The sequence below is a fragment of the Triticum aestivum genome, chromosome 5A (genome assembly GCF_018294505.1).
Source record: "Triticum aestivum cultivar Chinese Spring chromosome 5A, IWGSC CS RefSeq v2.1, whole genome shotgun sequence".
Lineage (NCBI taxonomy): Eukaryota > Viridiplantae > Streptophyta > Magnoliopsida > Poales > Poaceae > Triticum > Triticum aestivum.
Window position 1 is genome coordinate 566336018 of NC_057806.1, and position 21864 is coordinate 566357881.

Here is a 21864-nt window from a genome sequence, read left to right on the forward strand (position 1 = left end):
AGTTATGAAACTATTCTGCATTGTTTTAAATGAAGACCAAACTCATAACTCAAATATTCTCCTCCACGATCAGATCGTAGAAACTTTATTTTCTTGTTACGATGATTTTCAACTTCACCCTGAAATTCGTTGAACTTTTCAAATGTTTCAGACTTATGTTTCATTAAGTAGATATACTCATATCTACTTAAATCATCTGTGAAGGTGAGAAAATAACGATATCCGCCACGAGCCTCAACATTCATCAGACCACATACATCTGTATGTATGATCTCTAACAAATCTGTTGCTCTCTCCATAGTTCCGGGGAATGACGTTTTAGTCATCTTGCCCATGAGGCATGGTTCGCAAGTACCAAGTGATTCATAATCAAGTGGTTCCAAAAGTCCATCAGTATGGAGTTTCTTCATGTGCTTTACTCCGATATGACCTAAACGGCAGTGCCACAAATAAGTTGCACTATCATTATCAACTCTGCATCTTTTGGCTTCAATATTATGAATATGTGTATCACCACTATCGAGATTTAGCAAAAATAGACCACTCTTCAAGGGTGCATGACCATAAAAGATATTACTCATATAAATAGAACAACCATTATTCTCTCATTTAAATGAATAATCGTCTCGCATCAAACAAGATCCAGATATAATGTTCATGCTCAATGCTGGCACCAAATAACAATTATTTAGGTCTAATACTAATCCCGAAGGTAGATGTAGAGGTAGCATGCCTACCGCGATCACATTGACTTTGGAACCATTTCCCACGCGCATCGTCACCTCGTCCTTAGCCAATTCTCGCTTAATCCGTAGCCCCTATTTCGAGTTGCAGATATTAGCAACAGAACCAGTATCAAATACCCAAGTGCTACTGCGAGCATTAGTAAGGTACACATCAATAACATGTAGATCACATATACCTTTGTTCACCTTTCCATCCTTCTTATCCGCCAAATACTTGGGGCAGTTCCGCTTCCAGTGACCAGTCTGCTTGCAGTAGAAGCACTCAGTCTCAGGCTTAGGTCCAGACTTGGGTTTCTTCTCCTGAGCAGCAACTTGCTTGCTGTTCTTCTTGAAGTTCCCCTTCTTCTTCCCTTTATCCTTTTTCTTGAAACTGGTGGTCTTATTGACCATCAACACTTGATGCTCCTTCTTGATTTCTACCTCCGCTGCTTTTAGCATTGCGAAGAGCTCGGGAATTGTCTTATCCATCCCTTGCATATTATAGTTCATCACAAAGCTCTTGTAGCTTGGTGGCAGTGATTGGAGAATTCTGTCAATGACGCTATCATCCGGAAGATTAACTCCCAGCTGAATCAAGTGATTGCAGTACCCAGACATCTTGAGTATATGCTCACTAACAGAACTATTCTCCTCCATCTTGCAGCTGTAGAACTTATTGGAGACTTCATATCTCTCAATCTAGGCATTGTTTTGGAATATTAACTTCAACTCCTGGAACATCTCATATGCTCCATGACGTTCAAAACGTCGTTGAAGTCCCGGTTCTAAGCCGTAAAGCATGGCACACTGAACTATCGAGTAGTCATCAACACGTGTCTGCCAGGCATTCACAATGTCTGCAGTTGCTGGTGCAGGTGGTACACCTAGCGGTGCTTCCAGGACATAATTCTTCTGAGCAGCAATGAGGATAATCCTCAAGTTACAGACCCAGTCCGTGTAATTGCTACCATCATCTTTCAACTTTGCTTTCTCAAGGTACGCATTAAAATTCATCGGAACAACAGACGGGCCATCTATCTACAATCAACATAGACAAGCAAGATACTGTCAAGTACTAAGTTCCTGATAAATTTAAGTTCAATTAATCATATTATTTAAGAACTCCCACTTAGATAGGCATCCCTCTAATCCTCTAAGTGATTACGTGATCCATATCAACTAAACCATGTTCGATCATCACGTGAGATGGAGTAGTTTCAATGGTGATCATCACTATGTTGATCATATCTACTATATGATTCACGCTCGACCTTTCGGTCTCCGTGTTCCGAGGCCATATCTGTTATATGCTAGGCTCGTCAAGTTTAACCTGAGTATTCCGCGTGTGCAACTGTTTTGCACCCGTTGTATTTGAACGTAGAGCCTATCACACCCGATCATCATGTGGTGTCTCAGCACGAAGAACTTTCGCAGCGGTGCATACTCAGGGAGAACACTTATACTTTGATAATTTAGTGAGGGATCATCTTATAATGCTACCGCCAATCAAAGCAAGATAAGATGCATAAAAGATAAACATCACATGCAATCAATATAAGTGATATGATATGGCCATCATCATCTTGTGCTTGTGATCTCCATCTCCGAAGCACCGTCATGATCACCATCGTCACCGGCACAACACCTTGATCTCCATCGTATCATCGTTGTCGTCTCGCCAATCTTATGCTTCCACGACTACCGCTACCGCTTAGTGATAAAGTAAAGCATTACAGGGCGATTGCATTGCATACAATAAAGCGACAACCATATGGCTCCTGCCAGTTGCCGATAACTCGGTTACAAAACATGATCATCTCATACAATAAAATTTAGCACCATGTCTTGACCATATCACATCACAACATGCCCTGCAAAAACAAGTTAGACGTCCTCTACTTTGTTGTTGCAAATTTTACGTGGCTGCTACGGGCTTAGCAAGAACCATTCTTACCTACACATTAAACCACAACGATAGTTTGTCAAGTTGGTGCTGTTTTAACCTTCTCAAGGACCGGGCTTAGCCACACTCGGTTAAACTAAAGTTGGAGAAACTGACACCCGCCAGCCACCTGTGTGCAAAGCACGTCGGTAGAACCAGTCTCGCGTAAGCGTATGCATAATGTCAGTCCGGGCCGCTTCATGCAACAATACCGCCGAACCAAAGTATGACATGCTGGTAAGCAGTATGACTTATATCGCCCACAACTCACTTGTGTTCTACTCATGCATATGACATCTATGCATAAAACCTGGCTCTGATACCACTGTTGGGTAAGATAGTAATTTCAAAATTTTCCTACGCACACGCAAGATCATGGTGATGCATAGCAACGAGAGGGGAGAGTGTTGTCCACGTACCCTCGTAGACCGAAAGCGGAAGCATTAGCACAACAGGGTTGATATAATCGTACGTCTTCACGATTCGACCGATCAAGTATCGAACGTACGACACCTCCGAGTTCAGCACACATTCAGCCCGATGATGTCCCTCGAACTCCGATCTAGCCGAGTGTTGAGGAAGAGTTTCGTCAGCACGACGGTGTGGTGACGATGATGATGTTCTACCGACGGAGGGCTTGGCCTAAGCACGACGGCGTGGTGACGATGATGATGTCATCGAAACGTTAAGCGTGCGAACCTACGGGTTCGAGAACTATGTAGACATGACCGAGACATGTCTCCGGTCAATAACCAATAGCGGAACCTGGATGTTCATATTGGATCCCACATATTCTACGAAGATCTTGATCGGTCAAACCGCATAACAACATACGTTGTTCCCTTTGTCATCGGTATGTTACTTGCCCGAGATTCGATCGTCGGTATCTCAATACCTAGTTCAATCTCGTTACCGGCAAGTCTCTTTACTCGTTCTGTAATACATCATCCCGCAACTAACTCATTAGTTGCAATGCTTGCAAGGCTTAAGTGATGTGCATTACCGAGAGGCCCCAGAGATACCTCTCCGACAATCGGAGTGACAAATCCTAATCTCGAAATACGTTAACCCAACAAGTACCTTCGGAGACACCTGTAGAGCACCTTTATAATCACCAAGTTATGTTGTGACGTTTGGTAGCACACAAAGTGTTCCTCCGGTAAACTGGAGTTGCATAATCTCATAGTCATAGGAACATGTATAACTCATGAAGAAAGCAATAGCAGAATACTAAACGATCGTGTGCTAAGATAACGGAATGGGTCAATTCAATCACATCATTCTCCTAATGATGTGATCTCATTAATCAAATGACAACACTTTGTCTATGGTTAGGAAACTTAACCATCTCTGAGCAATGAGCTAGTCAAGTAGAGGCATACTAGTGACATACTGTTTGTCTATGTATTCACACATGTACTATGTTTCTTGTTAATATAATTCTAGCATGAATGATAAACATTTATCATGATATAAGGAAATAAATAATAACTTTATTATTGCCTCTAGGGCATATTTCCTTCACTCCTCAAACTACGGTCATCACCGGTAAGTATCCCGATTATTGTCACTTCGGGGTTAATGGATCATAACACATAATAGGTGACTATAGACTTGCAAGATAAGATCAAGAACTCTCATATATTGATGAAAACATAAGGGTGTGTTTGGTTGAGGAACCAACTGTCACGGAATGGAATGGTTCCATTCCAGAGGAACGGGTCGGTTCCGTTCTTGTGTTTGGTAGGTGCAAAAAAGTAGAACGGGTTGGTTCCATTCCAGTGTTTGGTTTGGAAGAATGGAAGAACAAAAATTCAAATTTTCGGTAGCATTTCGTTTGTATTTTCAAGAAAAAAACAACATAACAATATATATTGACAAAGAACACAATTTCCAACAATATCATAAGATGGCAATCATGTAGCAAGTTGATTTGGTACATCCAAAAGCAATCAGCACGTACATGTCTTTCACATACAAATAGGCAGTACATGTCTTTCACATACAAATAACCAAGGAAAGTGCACTACAGCCATACATGTTCACATACCAAACATCCAAAAGCAACCCAATGGCACTACAGCCATACATGTTCACATACCAAACATCCAAAAGCAACCCAATGGCACTACAGCCAAACATGTCAAGTTCACATTCTTGACAACCATACCAAATTTAGAAGTTCTTCTTCACATACCTACTCACCCAAATAGATTTGTTGGTTTCAGAAAGCTTCATGAAGGCCCTTGCAGTCTTGGGGTTGTCAACAAGATGAGCATAGTAATGGGCAAGGTGCTCTTCATCACATTCTTTCAAACAAGAGACTACATCCCAAAGGTCATCGGGTATATCATCATCATCTCCACCAGATTTCACAAGAGCTTCAGCCACAAGTTTAAACCCATCTTTGAGAATGGCACCTAGTGGATCCTCTAGAACTTTCACCACCTTGGCCTTCTTTTTTGGTGGTCCTTTGGGGTCAGAAGACTCACCAACTTGCGGTGACGTGTTGATCTCACCATTCACCTCACCATTCTCCTCATCATCGATGTCAATAGAAAGGAGATCATTTCCAGACCTTGCATTCATCCCTTTAGCCCCGGTTGTTCCAAAAATGGTCACCATAGCATGATAGTGTTCAATTGGGTTATTCAAGAAGGGAGCATCAAGTTTGTGGGTCTACAAAAAATTTGCAAGTCATTAGCATAATGAAGGCAGAAAATGAGATGATATCGTTCATACTATAAGAAGCTTACCATACAATGACCTGCATAGTGTTCATCGCTGAGCCTAATTGTGCAAGTATCTTCATCCCATAGATCTCCACTTAAATTCTTCAAATTGACAACCCTAACCCAAATCTTCCTCCACTTCTTGAGATGGTTTCTAACTTGATCAGAGGTGATAGTTAGCTTGAATTGCTCGTTCAAAACAACAGCACATTGTTTGAGATGTGTCTCCCTGAATCCACTAGAAGTTCTCTTCCCTTTAGCAACAAGGTCAGCCAAAAAACCTAGCATAGTGTTGGTCATGGAAGTGGTCCATACAATGACCCCACTTTTCCCGGAGTTTCCACTTGCAGCGGTAACTTCAACATTGTCCATTTCTATCCAGTCATCAAAAAATTGTAAAAGAATGGATGAAATCATCACAAATATATGGTTTGACATAATAAATACCACAATCACTCCAGCCATCAAAATGTTGCAATAAAAAGGATGAAATCATCACAAATATATGATTTGACATAATAAATACCACAATCTGTTCAGCCATCAAAATGTTGCAATAAAAATGATGAAATCATCACAAATACATGGTTTGACATAACAAATACCACAATTTGTCCAGCCATCAAATGAATGCAAAGATAGTTGCATAAACATTACAAATACATAGTGCACTGCACTCATAAATTGGCATACATAAGTTGCCTATCTTCCCACATTTAGGCAGCAATTTGTAGCCTATGTCTACCAAGGCCCTATTGTCACTTAATTGTTGCCCTGATGTTCGAATTGGTTGGGTGGTCCATGTCACTTCCGGCATAATGAATTCATCGATCCCTTGTGAAAGTGCATAATTATGAAGAACACAACAAGCTATAACAATGTCAACTTGGACCGGGAAAGTGAAGAATGGTTTGGCATCATCTAAAATTTTGAAACGCCTCTTGAGAGATCCAAAAGCCCTCTCTACCGTCACCCGTAGAGATGAGTGCCTAAGGTTGAATAGCTCCTTGTCATTTTGGACCGGATTGTTGCCCCACTCATTCAAATGATACCTCACGCCACAAAAAGTTGGTAAGAACCCAGGCTTGGCTCCATAACCGGCATCAACTAGGTAGTACTTTCTTAAAAAATAAAAATAAATATTGGTTACAATGGTTTCATAAGGTAGTAACAAATGGACAATTTCTATCTAGGTCAACGTCTTACCAGGTGGTACTTGTAAGCCTCTCTCACGAGTTAATGCATCAGCTAAGACGATCGCGTCGTGTGCGGACCCTTCCCAACCAGCCAACACATATGTGAAGCGGAGGTCAAAATCTACTGTTGCCATCACATTTTGAGTGGTAAAGGCCTTCCTACCACGAAAAGAAGGCTCCACATCTTTGGTAACCCCTGCTCGCACATGTGTACCATCGATATATCCAATACAATCCTATATAGAGACCAGTATTAAATGGCATATCATATAGCCTAGATAGCTAAGGAATAGTCTCTGAAATTACCTTAAAATATGGGTCAAATCAATGATCTCCTGCAATTTTTGCGGGGGTTTCCAATGATGGTGGCATTATATAATCATTACGAAGCTCGCCTATGGCATGAAGAGCCTTTCTAAAATAGATGCTGGTTGTGGCATATGATCTACCAAAATTGGCAGAAACAACCCTATTCCAAAGGATATGCCCAATTGTATGCAAAAACATTGCCAATTTTTGCTCCACACTAAGATGTGGACTAATTTCTAGCAAGTTGCGATCCCTCAATATGCCACACAAGCGAAAGAACGCTGCTCTTTCAAACCTTAGCATGTTTTTGCATAACACATCGCTTTGCCAAATTTTCTGGTTTAGATAGTCATATCTGATTCGATCTCTTTCATGCATTGGGCCATAGGTAATACATGGTCTCCTCTTCCTTATAATTGTCCGAACAATGACTGCCATTGCAGCTAGTGCAACAAAAACAGCTGCTCCCCGAGCCATCCTTTTTCTTTTGTTCATCTTGCTGACCATCTACAAGTGATGCATACAGTCAAAACTATATGACTTGTAACCATGGATCTGGTGAGTACACATCATCACTTATTAATTTTTTGGGTAATCATAGATCTACACAGTAGGCAGCATCACATATATATGGAACAAATAGAGGAGGAACATGGCACACACAGGAAATAAAAATCTGCCATCAATCCATTGTACCCATCAAGCTTATACAAAGGAGTAGGAACCATACCTTGGCTTCGTTGCTAGCCGCCAATCCAGATCTGTAGGCACACCTCCGGCCGCTCCTTCCTCTCCTGTCGCTGCCAGGTAGGTCTCCACCCATGACATTCGGCTAACTGAACACGGGAATGGGCTTTTGGAATGGGTCGGACCCATGACATTCTATCCCATGACAGCAACCGAACACACCCTAATAGGTTCAGATCTGAAATCATGGCACTCGGGCCCTAGTGACAAGCATTAAGCATAGCAAAGTCATATCAACATCAATCTTAGAACATAGTGGATACTAGGGATCAAACCCTAACAAAACTAACTCGATTACATGATAAATCTCATCCAACCCATCACTGTCCAGCAAGCCTACGATGGAATTACTCACGCACGACGGTGAGCATCATGAAATTGGTGATGGAGGAAGGTTGATGATGATGATGGCGACGGATTCCCCTCTCCAGAGCCCCGAACAGACTCCAGATCAGCCCTCCCGAGAGGTTTTAGGGCTTGGTGGCAGCTCCGTATCGTAAAACGCGACGAATCCTTCTCCTTTATTTTATTTCTCTCCGAAACCAAATATATAGAGTTGGAGTTGAGGTCGGAGGAGCTCCAGGGGCCCATGAGGTAGGGGGGGCGCGCCCTAGGGGGGCAGGCGCGCCCCCACCCTTGTGGCTAGGGTGTGGGCCCCCTGGTCTTCATCTTTTGCAAGGATTTTTTATTATTTCTGAAAAGATGTTCCGTGAAGTTTCAGGTCATTTCGAGAACTTTTGTTTCTGCACATAAATAACACCATGGCAATTCTGTTGAAAACAACGTCAGTCCGGGTTAGTTCCATTCAAATCATGCAAGTTAGAGTCCAAAACAAGGGCAAAAGTGTTTGGAAAAGTAGATACGATGGGGACGTATCATCCGCAATAGTGGCATCCGAGCCTGGTTTATGCGTAGATGTTTTATGCACGAGTAGAACACAAAGGAGTTGTGGGTGTGGGTATATACATATTGCTTGCCGTCACTAGTTGATTATTGATTCAGCGGTATTGTTGGATGAAGCGCCCAGACCGACATTACGCGTATGCTTATGCGAGACTGGTTCTACCGACGTGGTTCGCACACAGGTGGCTGGTGGGTGTCAGTTTCTCCAACTTTAGTTGAATCGGATACAATGAACAGGGTTCTTTCTGAAGATCAAAAAGCAATCACTATATCACGTTGTGGTTTTTGATGCGTAGGTAAGAACGGTTCTTGCTCAGCCCGTAGCAGCCACATAAAACTTGCAACAACAAAGTAGAGGACGTCTAACTTATTTTTGCAGGGCTTGTTGTGATGTGATATGGTCAAGACGTGATGATATATAAGTTGTTGTATGAGATGATCATGTTTTGTTGAAGTTATCGACAACTGGCAATATTGCAATAGCAATAGTTGGCGAGACGACCATATGATGACACGTTGATAGAGATCAAGATGATGGAGATCATGGTGTCATGCCGGTGATGATAGAGATCATGATGGTACTTTGGAGATGGAGATCAAAGGCGCGAGATGATCATGGCCATATCATGTCACATATTTTGATTGCATATGATGTTTATCCTTTATGCATCTTATTTTGCTTAGTCCGACGATAGCATTATAAGATGATCTGTCACTAAATTTCAAGGTACAAGTGTTCTCCCTGAGTATGCACCATTGCGACAGTTCGTCATGCCAAGACACCACGTGATGATTGGGTGTGATAAGCTCTACGTTCACATACAACGAGTGCAAGCCACTTTTGCACACGCGGAATACTCGGATTAAACTTGACGAGCCAAGCATATGCAGATATGGCCTCGGAACACTGGAGACCGAAAGGTCGAGAGTGAATCATATAGATATGATCAACATAGTGATATTCACCATTGAAAACTACTCCATGTCACGTGATGATTGGACATGGTTTAGTTGATTTGGATCACGTGATCATTTAGATGACTAGAGGGATGTCTATCTAAGTGGGAGTTCTTAAGTAATATGATTAATTGAGCTTTAATTTGTCATGAACTTAGTCCTGATAGTATTTGCATATCTATGTTGTAGATCGATAGCTTGCGATGTAGCTCCCCGTTTATTTTTTTGATATGTTCCTAGAGAAAAATAAGTTGAAATATGTTAGTAGCAATGATGCGGACTAGCTCCGTGATCTGAGGGTTATCCTCATTGCTGAACAAAAGCATTATGTCCTTGATGCACCGCTAGGTGATGGACCTATTGTAGGAGTAGATACCAACGTTATGAACGTTTGACAAAGCTCGGTATGATGACTACTTGATAGTTTAGTGCACCATGCTTTACGGCTTAAAACCGGGACATCAAAAATGTTTTGAACACCACGGAGCATATAAGATGTTCCAAGAGCTAAAATTGGTATTTCAGACTCGTGCCCGAGTCGAGAGGTATGAGACCTCTAACAAGTACTTTGCCTACAAGATGGAGGAGAATAGCTCAACCAGTGAGCATGTGCTCAGATTGTCTAAGTACTACAATCATTTAAATCAAGTGGGAGTTAATCTTCCAGATAAGATAGTGATCGATAGAGTTCTCTAGTAACTATCACCAAGTTACTAGAACTTTGTGATGAACTATAATATGCAAGGGATAACACAAACGATTCCCAAGCTCTTCGTGATGCTGAAATCGATGAAGGTAGAAATCAATAAAAGCATCAAGTGTTGATGGTTGACAAGACCACTAGTTTCAAGTAAAAGGGCAAGGGAAAGAAAGGGAACTTCAAGAATGATGCAAGCAAGTTGCCACTCCCATGTAGAAGCCCAAAGCTAGACCCAAGCCTGAAACTGAGTGCTTCTACTGCAAAGGAAATGGTCACTGGAAGTGAAACTACCCTAGATACTTGGCGGATAAGAAGGATGGCAAAGTGAACAAAGGTGTATTTGATGTACATGTTATTGATGTGTACTTTACTAGTGTTTATAGCAAACCCCTCGGTATTTGATATTGGTTCAGCTGCTAAAAGTAGTAACTCAAAATGGGAGTTGCAAAATAAACATAGACTACTTAAGGGAGAGGTGATGATGTGAGTTGGAAGTGATTCCAAGGTTGATAAGATCACCATCGCACACTCCCTTTACCTTTGGGACTAGTGTTGAACCTAAAATAAATGTTATTTGGTGTTTGCGTTGAGCATAATATGATAGGATCATGTTTATAGCAATACGGTTATTCATTTAAGTCAAAGAATAATTGTTGTTCTATTTATATGAATAAAACCTTCTAAGGTCATACACCCAAGGTGAATGGTTTATTGAATATTGATCGTAGTGATACACATATTCATAATATTGAAGCCAAAGGATGCAAAGTTAATAATGATAGTGCAACCTATTTGTGGCACTGCCGTTTAGGTCATATTGGTGTAAAGCACATGAAGAAACTCCATGCTGATGGGCTTTTAGAATCACTTGATTATGAATCACTTGATGCTTGCGAACCATGCCTCATGGGCAAGATGACTAAGATTCCGTTCTACGGAACAATGGAGCGAGCAACTGACTTATTGGAAATAATACATACTGATGTATACGGTCCGATGAGTGTTGAGGCTCCCGGTGGGTATCATTATTTTCTGACCTTCACAGATGATTTGAGCAGATATGGGTATATCTACTTTATGAAACATAAGTTTGAAACATTTGAAAAGTTCAAAGAATTTCAGAGTGAAGTGGAAAATCATTGTAAACAGAAATTATAGTTTCTACGATCTGATCGTGGAGACGAATATTTGAGTTACGAGTTTGGACTTCAACTAAAACAATGTGGAATAATTCCACAAACTCAAGCCACCTGGAACACCACAGCATAATGGTGTGTCCGAACGTCATAACCGTACTTTATTGGATATAGTGCAATCTGTGATGTCTCTTACCGATTTACCACTATCGTTTTAGGGTTATGCATTAGAAACAGTTACATTCACGTTAAATAGGGCACCGTCTAATCCGTTGAGACGACACCATATGAACTATGGTTTGGCTATAAACCTAAGCTGTCGTTTCTTAAAGTTTGGGGTTGTGATGCTTATGTGAAAAAGTTTTAGCCTGATAAGCTCAAACCCAAATCGGAAAAGTGCGCCTTCATAGGATACCCAAATGAAATTGTTGGGTACACCTCCTATCACAGATCCGAAAGGCAAGATCTTTGTTGCTAAGAATGGATCCTTTCTAGAGAAGAAGTTTATCTTGAAAGAAGTGAGTGGGAGGAATGTAGAACTTGATGAGGTAATTGTACCTTCTCCCGAATTGGAAAGTAGTTCATCACATAAATTTGTTCTAGTGATTTCTACGCCAATTAGTGAGGAAGCTAATGATGATGATCATGAAACTTCAGATCAAGTTACCATCGAACCTCATAGGACAACCAGAGTATGGTCCGCACCAGAGTGGTACGGTAATCCTTTCTGGAAGTCATGTTACTAGACCATGACAAATCTATGAACTATGAGGAAGCGATGATGAGCCCAGATTCCGCGAAATGGCTTAAGGCGATGAAATCTGAGATGGGATCAATGTATAAAGAACAAAGTATGGACTTTGATTGACTTGCCCAATGATTGGCAAGCCATTAAGAATAAATGGATCTTCAAGAGGAAGACGGACGCTGATAGTAGTGTTACTATCTACAAAGCTCGAATTGTCACAAAAAGGTTTTCGACAAGTTCAAGGTGTTGACTACGATGAGATTTTCCCACTCGTATCGATGCTTAAAAGTATGTCCAAATCATGTTAGCAGTTGCCGCCTTTTATGAAATCTGGCAAATGGATGTCAAAACTGCATTCCTTAATGGATTTTTTAAAGAAGAGTTGTATATGATGCAACCAGAAGGTTTTGTCAATCCTAAAGGTGCTAACAAAGTGAGCAAGCTCCAGCGATCCATCTATGGACTGGTGCAAACATCTTGGAGTTGGAATATATGCTTTGATAAAGTGATCAAAGCATATGGTTTTATACAGATTTGCGGTGAAGCCTGTATTTACAAGAAAGTGAGTGGGAGCACTACAACATTTCTGATAAGTATATGTGAATGACATATTGTTGATCAGAAATAATGTAGAAAATTTTCTGGAAAGCATAAAGGAGTGTTTGAAAGGAGTTTCTCAAAGAAAGACCTCGGTGAAACTACTTAAATATTGAGCATCAAGATCTATAGAGATAGATCAAGACGCTTGATATATTTTCAATAAGTACATACCTTGACAAGATTTTGAAGTAGTTCAAAATAGAACAGTCAAAGAAGGAGTTCTTGCCTGTGTTGCAAGGTGTGAAGATGAGTAAAGACTCAAAACCCGACCATGACAGAAAATAGAAAGAGAATGAAAAGTCATTCTCTATGCCTCAGTCATAGGTTCTATAAAATATGATATGCTGTGTATCAGACCTATTGTGTACCTCACAATAAGATTGGCAAGAGGGTACAATAGTGATCCAGGAGTGGATCACTGGACAGCGGTCAAAAATATCCTTACTGGAATAAGGAAATGTTTCTCGGTTATGGAGGTGACAAAGAGTTCGTCGTAAAGAGTTATGTTGATGCAAGCTTTGACACCGATCTGGATGACTCTAAGTCTCGATCTAGATACATATTAAAAGTGAGAGCAATTAGCTAAAGTAGCTCTGTGCAAAGCATTGTAGACATAGAAAATTTGCAAAATACATACGGCTCTGAATGTGGCAGACCCGTTGTCGTGGAATTGTCACGGCAGATGTCCTCTTGCAAGGACTTAATCGTGGAGCCATCGCAACTAGGAAGCTTAAAGGGGTTAATTGGGACAAAGGACACGCGAGGTTTATACTAGTTCAGCCCCTTGCGGTGAAGGAAGGCCTACGTCTAGTTGGGTTGGTATTGCTTGAGGTTTCGATGACCAGGGAGCGAGATACGCTATGCCCGGTTCTCGATTGGTTGTTTCTTGCCCTAAGCCGCCGGAGGATCGTTCCCTTATATACACGGGTTGACGCCCTCCGGCCTACAGAGTCCCGGCCGGGTCATAAATAGTGTCCGACTCGGTGACTAGTTACCTCTACCTTATGTTACAAGTCATGCCATTACGACGGTTTGTCTCTATGGGCCTTAAGCTCTGTGAACCGCCATCCTCACGCTGGGTCTTCGGCCTCCTTTACGATGAGTCCTATTTGCATATCCCGGCCCCTCCTGGCCGGCTTACTCAAATAGTTATATCCCCAACACCCGTTGACTAAATTTCTCTCACAAGCAAAACATGATCACTCTTTGGGCATTAATCACATGCGATGTGAACTAGATTATCGACTCTAGTAAACCTTTTGGGTGTTAGTCACATCGAGATGTGAACTAATCACATAAAGATGTGAACTAGATTATTGACTCTAGTGCAACTGGGAGACTGAAGGAAATTTGCCCTAGAGGCAATAATAAAGTTATTATTTATTTCCTTATATCATGATAAATGTTTATTATTCATGCTAGAATTGTATTAACCGGAAACTTAGTACATGTGTGAATACATAAACAAACCGAGTGTCCCTAGTATGCCTCTACTTGACTAGCTCGTTGAATCAAAGATGGTTAAGTTTCCTAGCCATAGACATGAGTTGTCATTTGATTAACGGGGTCACATCATTGGAGAATGATGTGATTGACTTGACCCATTCCGTTAGCTTAGCACGATGATCGTTTAGTTTGTTGCTACTGCTTTCTTCATGACTTATACATGTTCCTTTGACTATGAGATTATGCAACTCCCGAATACTGGAGGAACACTTTGTGTGCTACCAAACGTCCCAACATAACTGGGTGATTATAAAGGTGCTCTACAGGTGTCTCCGATGGTACTTGTTGAGTTGGCATAGATCGAGATTAGGATTTGTCACTCCGATCGTTGGAGAGGTATCTCTGGGCCCTCTCGGTAATGCACATCACTATAAGCCTTGCAAGCAATGCAACTAATGAGTTAGTTGCAGGATGATGTATTATGGAACAAGTAAAGAGACTTGCCGGTAACGAGATTGAACTAGGTATTGAGAAACTGACGATCGAATCTCGGGCAAGTAACATACCGATGACAAAGGGAACAACGTATGTTGTTATGCGGTTTGACCGATAAAGATCTTCGTAGAATATGTAGGAACCAATATGAGCATCCAGGTTTCGCCATTGGTTATTGACCGGAGATGAGTCTCGGTCATGTCTACATAGTTCTTGAACCCGTAGGGTTCACACGCTTAACGTTCAGTGACGATCCGTAATATGAGTTTATGTGTTTTGATGTACCGAAGGTAGTTCGGAGACCCGGATATGATCACGGACATGACAAGGAGTCTAGAAATGGTTGAGACATAAAGAACGATATATTGGATGACTATGTTTGGACTTCGAAAAGGTTCCGGGCAAGTTCGGACAAATACCAGAGTACCGGGGGGTTACCGGAACCCCCCGGGGAGTGTAATCCGCCTATTGGGCCTTAGTGGAGAAGAGGAGGGGCGGCCAGGGCAGGCCGCGCCCCTCCCCCTCTAGTCCGAATTGGACAAGGAGGGGGGCGGTGCCCCCCTTTTCCTTCCCCTTCTCTCCTCCTTCCCTCTCTCCTACTCCTACTCTTGGAAGGGTTGGAGTCCTACTCCCGGTGGGAGTAGGACTCCCCTTGGGGCACGCCTAGGAGGGCCTACCCCTTCCCCTCCTCCACTCCTTTATATACAGGGGAGGGGGGCACCCCATAGACACACAAGTTGATCATTGATCTCTTAGCCGTGTGCGGTGCCCCCCTCCACCATAATCCACCTCGGTCATATCGTAGCGGTGCTTAGGCGAAGCCCTGTTCCGGTAGCATCATCATCACCGTCATCACGCTGTCATGCTGATGAAGCTCTCCCTCGACACTCTGCTGGATCGTGAGTTCGTGGGACGTCACCGAGCCGAACGTGTGCAGATCCCTGCTACCTCTTGAGCTTGCGTTGGTTTTCCCCGAAGAGGAAGGGATGATGCAGCAGAGTAGCGTAAGTATTTCCCTCAGTTTTTGAGAACCAATGTATCAATCCAGTAGGAGGCCACGCTCAAGTCCCTCGTACCTGCACAAAACGATATTGACTCGCAACGATCGTGATTAGGGGTTGTCAATCCCTTCACGGTCACTTACGAGAGTGAGATCTGATAGATATAATATTTTTGGTATTTTTGGTATAAAGATGCAAAGTAAAAAGTAAAGGCAAAGTAAAAAAGCAAAGAAAGATTAAAGTGATGGAGATTGATATGATGAGAATAGACCCGGGGGCCATAGGTTTCACTACTCGCACTTCATCGGAGAGGCTATGATGATGTAGAAGCCCTCCGTGATTACGGCCCTCTCCGTCGGAGCTCCGGAACAGGCCCCAAGATGGGATCTCGTGGATACAGAAAGTTGCGGCGGTGGAATTAGGTTTTTGGCTCCGTATCTGTTCGTTTGGGGGTACATAGGTATATATAGGAGGAAGGAGTACGTCGGTGGAGCTCTGAGGGGCCCACGAGGCAGGGGGCGCGCCCTAGGGGGGCCACCCTCGTGACCGCCTCTTTGACTCCTTGGAGTAGGGTCCAAGTCTCCTGGATCATGTTCGGTGAGAAAATCATGTTCCCGAAGGTTTCATTCCGTTTGGACTCCGTTTGATATTCCGTTTCTTCGAAACACTGAAATAGGCAAAAACAGCAATTCTGGGCTGGGCCTCCGGTTAATAGGTTAGTCCCAAAAAAATATAAAAGTGGAAAATAAAGCCCAATATAGTCCAAAACGATAGATAATATAGCATGGAGCAATCAAAAATTATAGATACGTTAGAGACGTATCAGGCATCCCCAAGCTTAATTCCTGCTCGTCCTCGAGTAGGTAAATGATAAAAAGAGAATTTTTGATGTGGAGTGCTACTTGGCATAATTTCAATGCAAATCTTCTTAATTTTGATATGAATATTCAGATTCAAAAGATTCAAGACAAAATTTTATATTGACATAAAAATAATAATACTTCAAGCATACTAACAAAGCAATTATGTCTTCTCAAAATAACATGGCCAAAGAAAGTTATCCCTACAAAATCATATAGTCTGGCTATGCTCTATCTTCACCACACAAAGTATTAAAATCATCCACAACCCCGATGACAAGCCAAGCAATTGTTTCATACTCTAACTTTTTCAAAACTTTTTCAATCTTCACGCAATACATGAGCGTGAGCCATGGATATAGCACTATAGGTGGAATAGAATGGTGGTTGTGGAGAAGACAAAAAGGAGAAGATAGTCTCACATCAACTAGGCGTATCAACGGGCTATGGAGATGCCCATCAATAGATATTAATGTGAGTGAGTAGGGATTGCCATGCAACGGATGCACTAGAGCTATAAGTATATGAAAGCTCAAAAAGAAACTAAGTGGGTGTGCATCCAACTTGCTTGCTCATGAAGACCTAGGGAAATTTGAGGAAGCCCATCATTGGAATATACAAGCCAAGTTCTATAATGTAAAATTCCCACTAGTATATGAAAGTGATAACATGAGAGACTCTCTACTATGAAGATCATGGTGCTACTTTGAAGCACAAGTGTGGTAAAAGGATAATGACATTGTCCCTTCTCACTTTTTCTCTCATTTTTTTCTTTTTATTTTTTATTTTTTTATTTGGGCCTTTTCTCTTTTTATGGCCTCTTTTTTTTTATTTGGGCTTCTTTGGCCTCTTTTATTTATTTTTCGTCCGGAGTCTCATCCCGACTTATGGGTGAATCATAGTCTCCATCATTCTTTCCTCACTTGGGACAATGCTCTAATAATGATGATCATCACACTTTTATTTTTCTTACAACTCAACAATTACAACTTGATACTTAGAACAAAATATGACTCTATATGAATGCATCCGGCGGTGTACCGGGATATGCATATGACAATGATGAATGTGTCATGAACGGAACGGTGGAAAGTTGCATGGCAATATATCTCGAAATGGCTATGGAAACGCCATGATAGGTAGGTATGGTGGCTGTTTTGAGGAAGGTATATGGTAGGTGTATGATACCGGCGAAAAGTGTGTGGTATTAGAGAGGCTAGCAAAGGTGGAAGGGTGAGAGTGCGTATAATCCATGGACTCAACATTAGTCATAAAGAACTCATATACTTATTGCAAAAATCTAGCAGTTATCAAAGCAAAGTATTCCGCGCATGCTCCTAGGGGGATAGATTGGTAGGAAAAGACCATCGCTCGTCCCCGACCGCCACTCATAAGGAAGACAATCAATAAATAAATCATGGTCCGACTTCATCACATAACGGTTCACCATACGTGCATGCTACGGGAATCACAAACTTTAACACAAGTATTCTTTAAATTCACAACTACTCAACTAGCATGACTTTAATATTATCACCTCCATATCTCAAAACAATTATCATGTTTCAATCTTTTCTTAGTATTCAACACACTCAAAAGAAAGTTTCACAAATCTTGAATACCAAGCATATTATTATTAAGCAAATTATCATGCTATTTAGACTCTCAAAATAATTTAAGTGAAGCATGAGAGATCAATAGTTTCTTTAAAACAAATCCACCACCGTTCTCTAAAAGATCTAATTGAAGCACATAGAGCAAAATTATAACGCTCAAAAGATATAAGTGAAGCACATAGAGCAAAATTATAATGCTCAAAAGATATAAGTGAAGCACATAGAGTATTCTATCAAATTTTAATTCATGTATGGCTCTCTCAAAAGGTGTGTACAGAAAGGATGATTGTGGCATACTAAAACACAAATACAAAAATAAAACAAGACGCTCCAAGCAAAACACATATCATGTTGGTGAATAAAAATATAGCTCCAAGTAAATTACCGATGGAAGTGGACGAAAGAGGGGATGCCTTCCGGGGCATCCCCAAGCTTTGACTTTTTGGTGTCCTTGGATTATCTTGGGGGTGCCATGGGCATCCCCAAGCTTAGTCTCTTGCCACTCATTGTTCCATAATCCATCAAAAGAATTCACCCAAAACTTGAAAACTTCACAACACAAAACTTAAAGTAGAAAACTCGTGAGCTCCGTTAGCGAAAGGAAACAAAAGACCACTTCAAGGTACTGTAATGAACTAATTATTTATTTATATTGGTGTTAAACCTACTGCATTCCAACTTCTATATGGATTATAAACTATTTTACTAGCCATAGATTCATCAAAATAAGCAAACAACACACGAAAAACAGAATCTGTCAAAAACAGAACAGTCTGTAGTAATCTGTAGCTAGCGCAAGATCTAGAACCCCAAAAATTCTAAAATAAATTGCTGGACGTGAGGGATTTATCTATTAATCATCTGCAAAAATAATTAACTAAATAGCACTCTTCAAATAAAAATGACAGCAGTTCTCGTGAGCTCTAAAGTTTCTGTTTTTTACAGCAAGTTCAACAAGACTTTCCCCAAGTCTTCCCAACGGTTCTACTTGGCACAAACACTAATTAAACACAAAAAAACACAACCAAAACAGAGGCTAAATAATTTATTTATTACTAAGCAGGATCAAAAAGCAACGAATAAAAATAAAATTGGGTTGCCTCCCAACAAGCGCTATCGTTTAACGCCCCTAGCTAGGCATAAAAGCGAGGATAGATCTAGGTATTGCCATCTTTGGTAGGCAATCCATAAGTGGCTCTCATGATAGTTTCATATAGAAATTTTATTTTCTTTCTTGTAAAGTGTTCCATGCCCTTTTTTTAATGGAAATTGAAATCTAATATTCCCTTCCTTCATATCAATAATCGCACCAACCGTTCTAAGGAAAGGTCTACCAAGTATAATAGGGCAAGAAGGATTGCAATCTATATCAAGAACAATGAAATCTACGGGCACATAATTCCTATTTGCAACAATAAGAACATCATTAATCCTTCCCATAGGTTTCCTAATAGTAGAATCCGCAAGATGCAAGTTTAGAGAGCAATCATAAAAATTACGGAAATCTAGCAAATCACACAAAGTCTTGGGAATAGTAGAGACACTAGCACCCAAATCACACAAAGCATAAAACTCATGATCTTTAATTTTAATTTTAATAGTTGGCTCCCACTCATCATAGAGTTTGCTAGGGATAGAAACTTTCAACTCAAGTTTTTCTTCATAAGATTGCATCAAGGCATCAACAATATGTTTGGTGAAGGCTTTATGTTGACTATAAGCATGTGGAGAATTTAGCACGGATTGCAACAAGGAAATACAATCAATTAAGGAGCAATTTTCATAATTAAATTCCTTGAAATCCAATATAGTGGGTTTAGCAACATCTAGATTTTTATTTCTTTCAATCCCACTTTCATCAATTTCATCATAAAGATCTAAATACTCCGAATTTTTAGAATGTCTTCTAGGTAAAGGAAGATCATATTCAGTTTCATCAAGATTCATATTGCAAAAAAAAATTTAATAGGGGACACATCAATAACTTTTAGATCTTCATCTTGATTTTCATAGGAATTGGAAGAACACGCTTTAATAAAGGCATCTTTGGAAGCACGCATCCTAACGGTTCTTTCCTTGCACTCATCAATGGAAATTCTCATGGCTTTGAGAGACTCATTGATATCATGCTTAGGAGGAATAGATCTAATCTTTAAAGAATCAATCTCAAGAGAAATTATATCAACGTTTCTAGTCAAATCATCAACTTTAAGCAATTTCTCTTCAAGCAAAGCACTAAAATTCTTTTGTGAATTCATAAACTCTTTAACACTATTCTCAAATTCAGAGGGCATCTTATTATAATTTCCATAAGAGTTGTTGTAAGAATTCCCATAATTATTAGAAGGATTACTAGGATATGGCCTAGGATTAAAATTCCCTCTATAAGTGTTGTTACCAAAATTATTCCTACCAACAAAATTCACATCCATAGCTTCATTGTTATTCTCAATCAAAGTAGACAAAGGCATATCATTAGGATCAGAAGAAACACTCTTAGTAGCAAATAATTTCATAAGTTCATCCATCTTTCCACTCAAAACATTGATTTCTTCTATCGCATGCACTTTTTTATTAGAAAATCTTTTGGTATGCCATTGAGAATAATTAACCATAATATTATCTAGGAGTTTAGTAGCATCTCCTAAAGTGATTTCCATGAAAGTGCCTCCCGTGGCAGAATCTAAAAGATTTCTAGAAGCAAAATTCAATCCAGCATAAAATTTTTGTATAATCATCCACAAATTCAAACCATGAGTAGGACAATTACATATCATTAATTTCATTCTCTCCCAAGCTTGTGCAACATGTTCATGATCAAGTTGCTTAAAGTTCATAATATTGTTTCTAAGAGAGATGATCTTAGCGGGAGGGAAATACTTAGAGATAAAAGTATCTTTGCACTTGTTCCAAGAATCAATACTATTTTTAGGCAAAGATGAAAACCAAGCTTTAGCACGATCTCTAAGCGAAAAAGGAAATAGCTTCAATTTAACGACATCATTATTAACATCTTTTTTCTTTTGCATATCACATAAATCAACGAAGCTATTCAGATAAGTAGCGGCATCTTCACTAGGAAGGCCGGCGAATTGATCTTTCATAACAAGATTCAACAAAGCAGTATTAATTTCACAAGATTCAGCATCGGTAAGAGGAGCAATCAGAGTGCTAAGAAAATCATTATTATTGGTATTGGTGAAGTCACACAATTTAGTATTATCTTGAGCCATCGCGACAAACAAGCAAACTAGCACACGAGCAGACAAGAGCAAACGGGCAAAAGAGGCAAATAGAGAGGGAGGATAGAGAGAGAGAGAGAGCGAATAAAACAGCAAGGGTGAAGTGAGGGAGAGGAAAACGAGAGGTAAATGGCAAATAATGTAATGCGAGAGATAGGGATTGTGATGGGTACTTGGTATGTTGACTTTTTGCGTAGACTCCCCGGCAACGGCGCCAGAAATGACTCATTATCGGGAGTCAAATCTTGACTTGCGCGAACCTCCCCGGCAACGATGCCAGAAATCCTTCTTGCTACCTCTTGAGCTTGCGTTGGTCTTCCCCGAAGAGGAAGGGATGATGCAGCAGAGTAGTGTAAGTATTTCCCTCAGTTTTTGAGAACCTAGGTATCAATCCAGTAGGAGGCCACGCTCAAGTCCCTCGTACCTGCACAAAACGATAGCTACTCGCAACCAATGCGATTAGGGGTTGTCAATCCCTTCAGGGTCACTTACGAGAGTGAGATCTGATA

General features: G+C 40.7%; 1 protein-coding gene across 1 annotated transcript; it reads right to left on the minus strand.

The window, feature by feature from the left end:
* Positions 1-4842: 4842 nt before the first annotated feature.
* On the minus strand, positions 4843-7701 carry LOC123101560 (uncharacterized). Its single transcript, XM_044522952.1, has 3 exons — positions 7635-7701; positions 5424-5773; positions 4843-5346 (listed from the first exon to the last, which is right to left on the minus strand). Exons 2-3 carry the CDS (start codon positions 5769-5771, stop codon positions 4843-4845), a joined length of 852 nt encoding a protein of 283 aa, XP_044378887.1. The 5' UTR covers positions 5772-5773; positions 7635-7701.
* Between the last annotated feature and the right edge of the window lie 14163 nt (positions 7702-21864).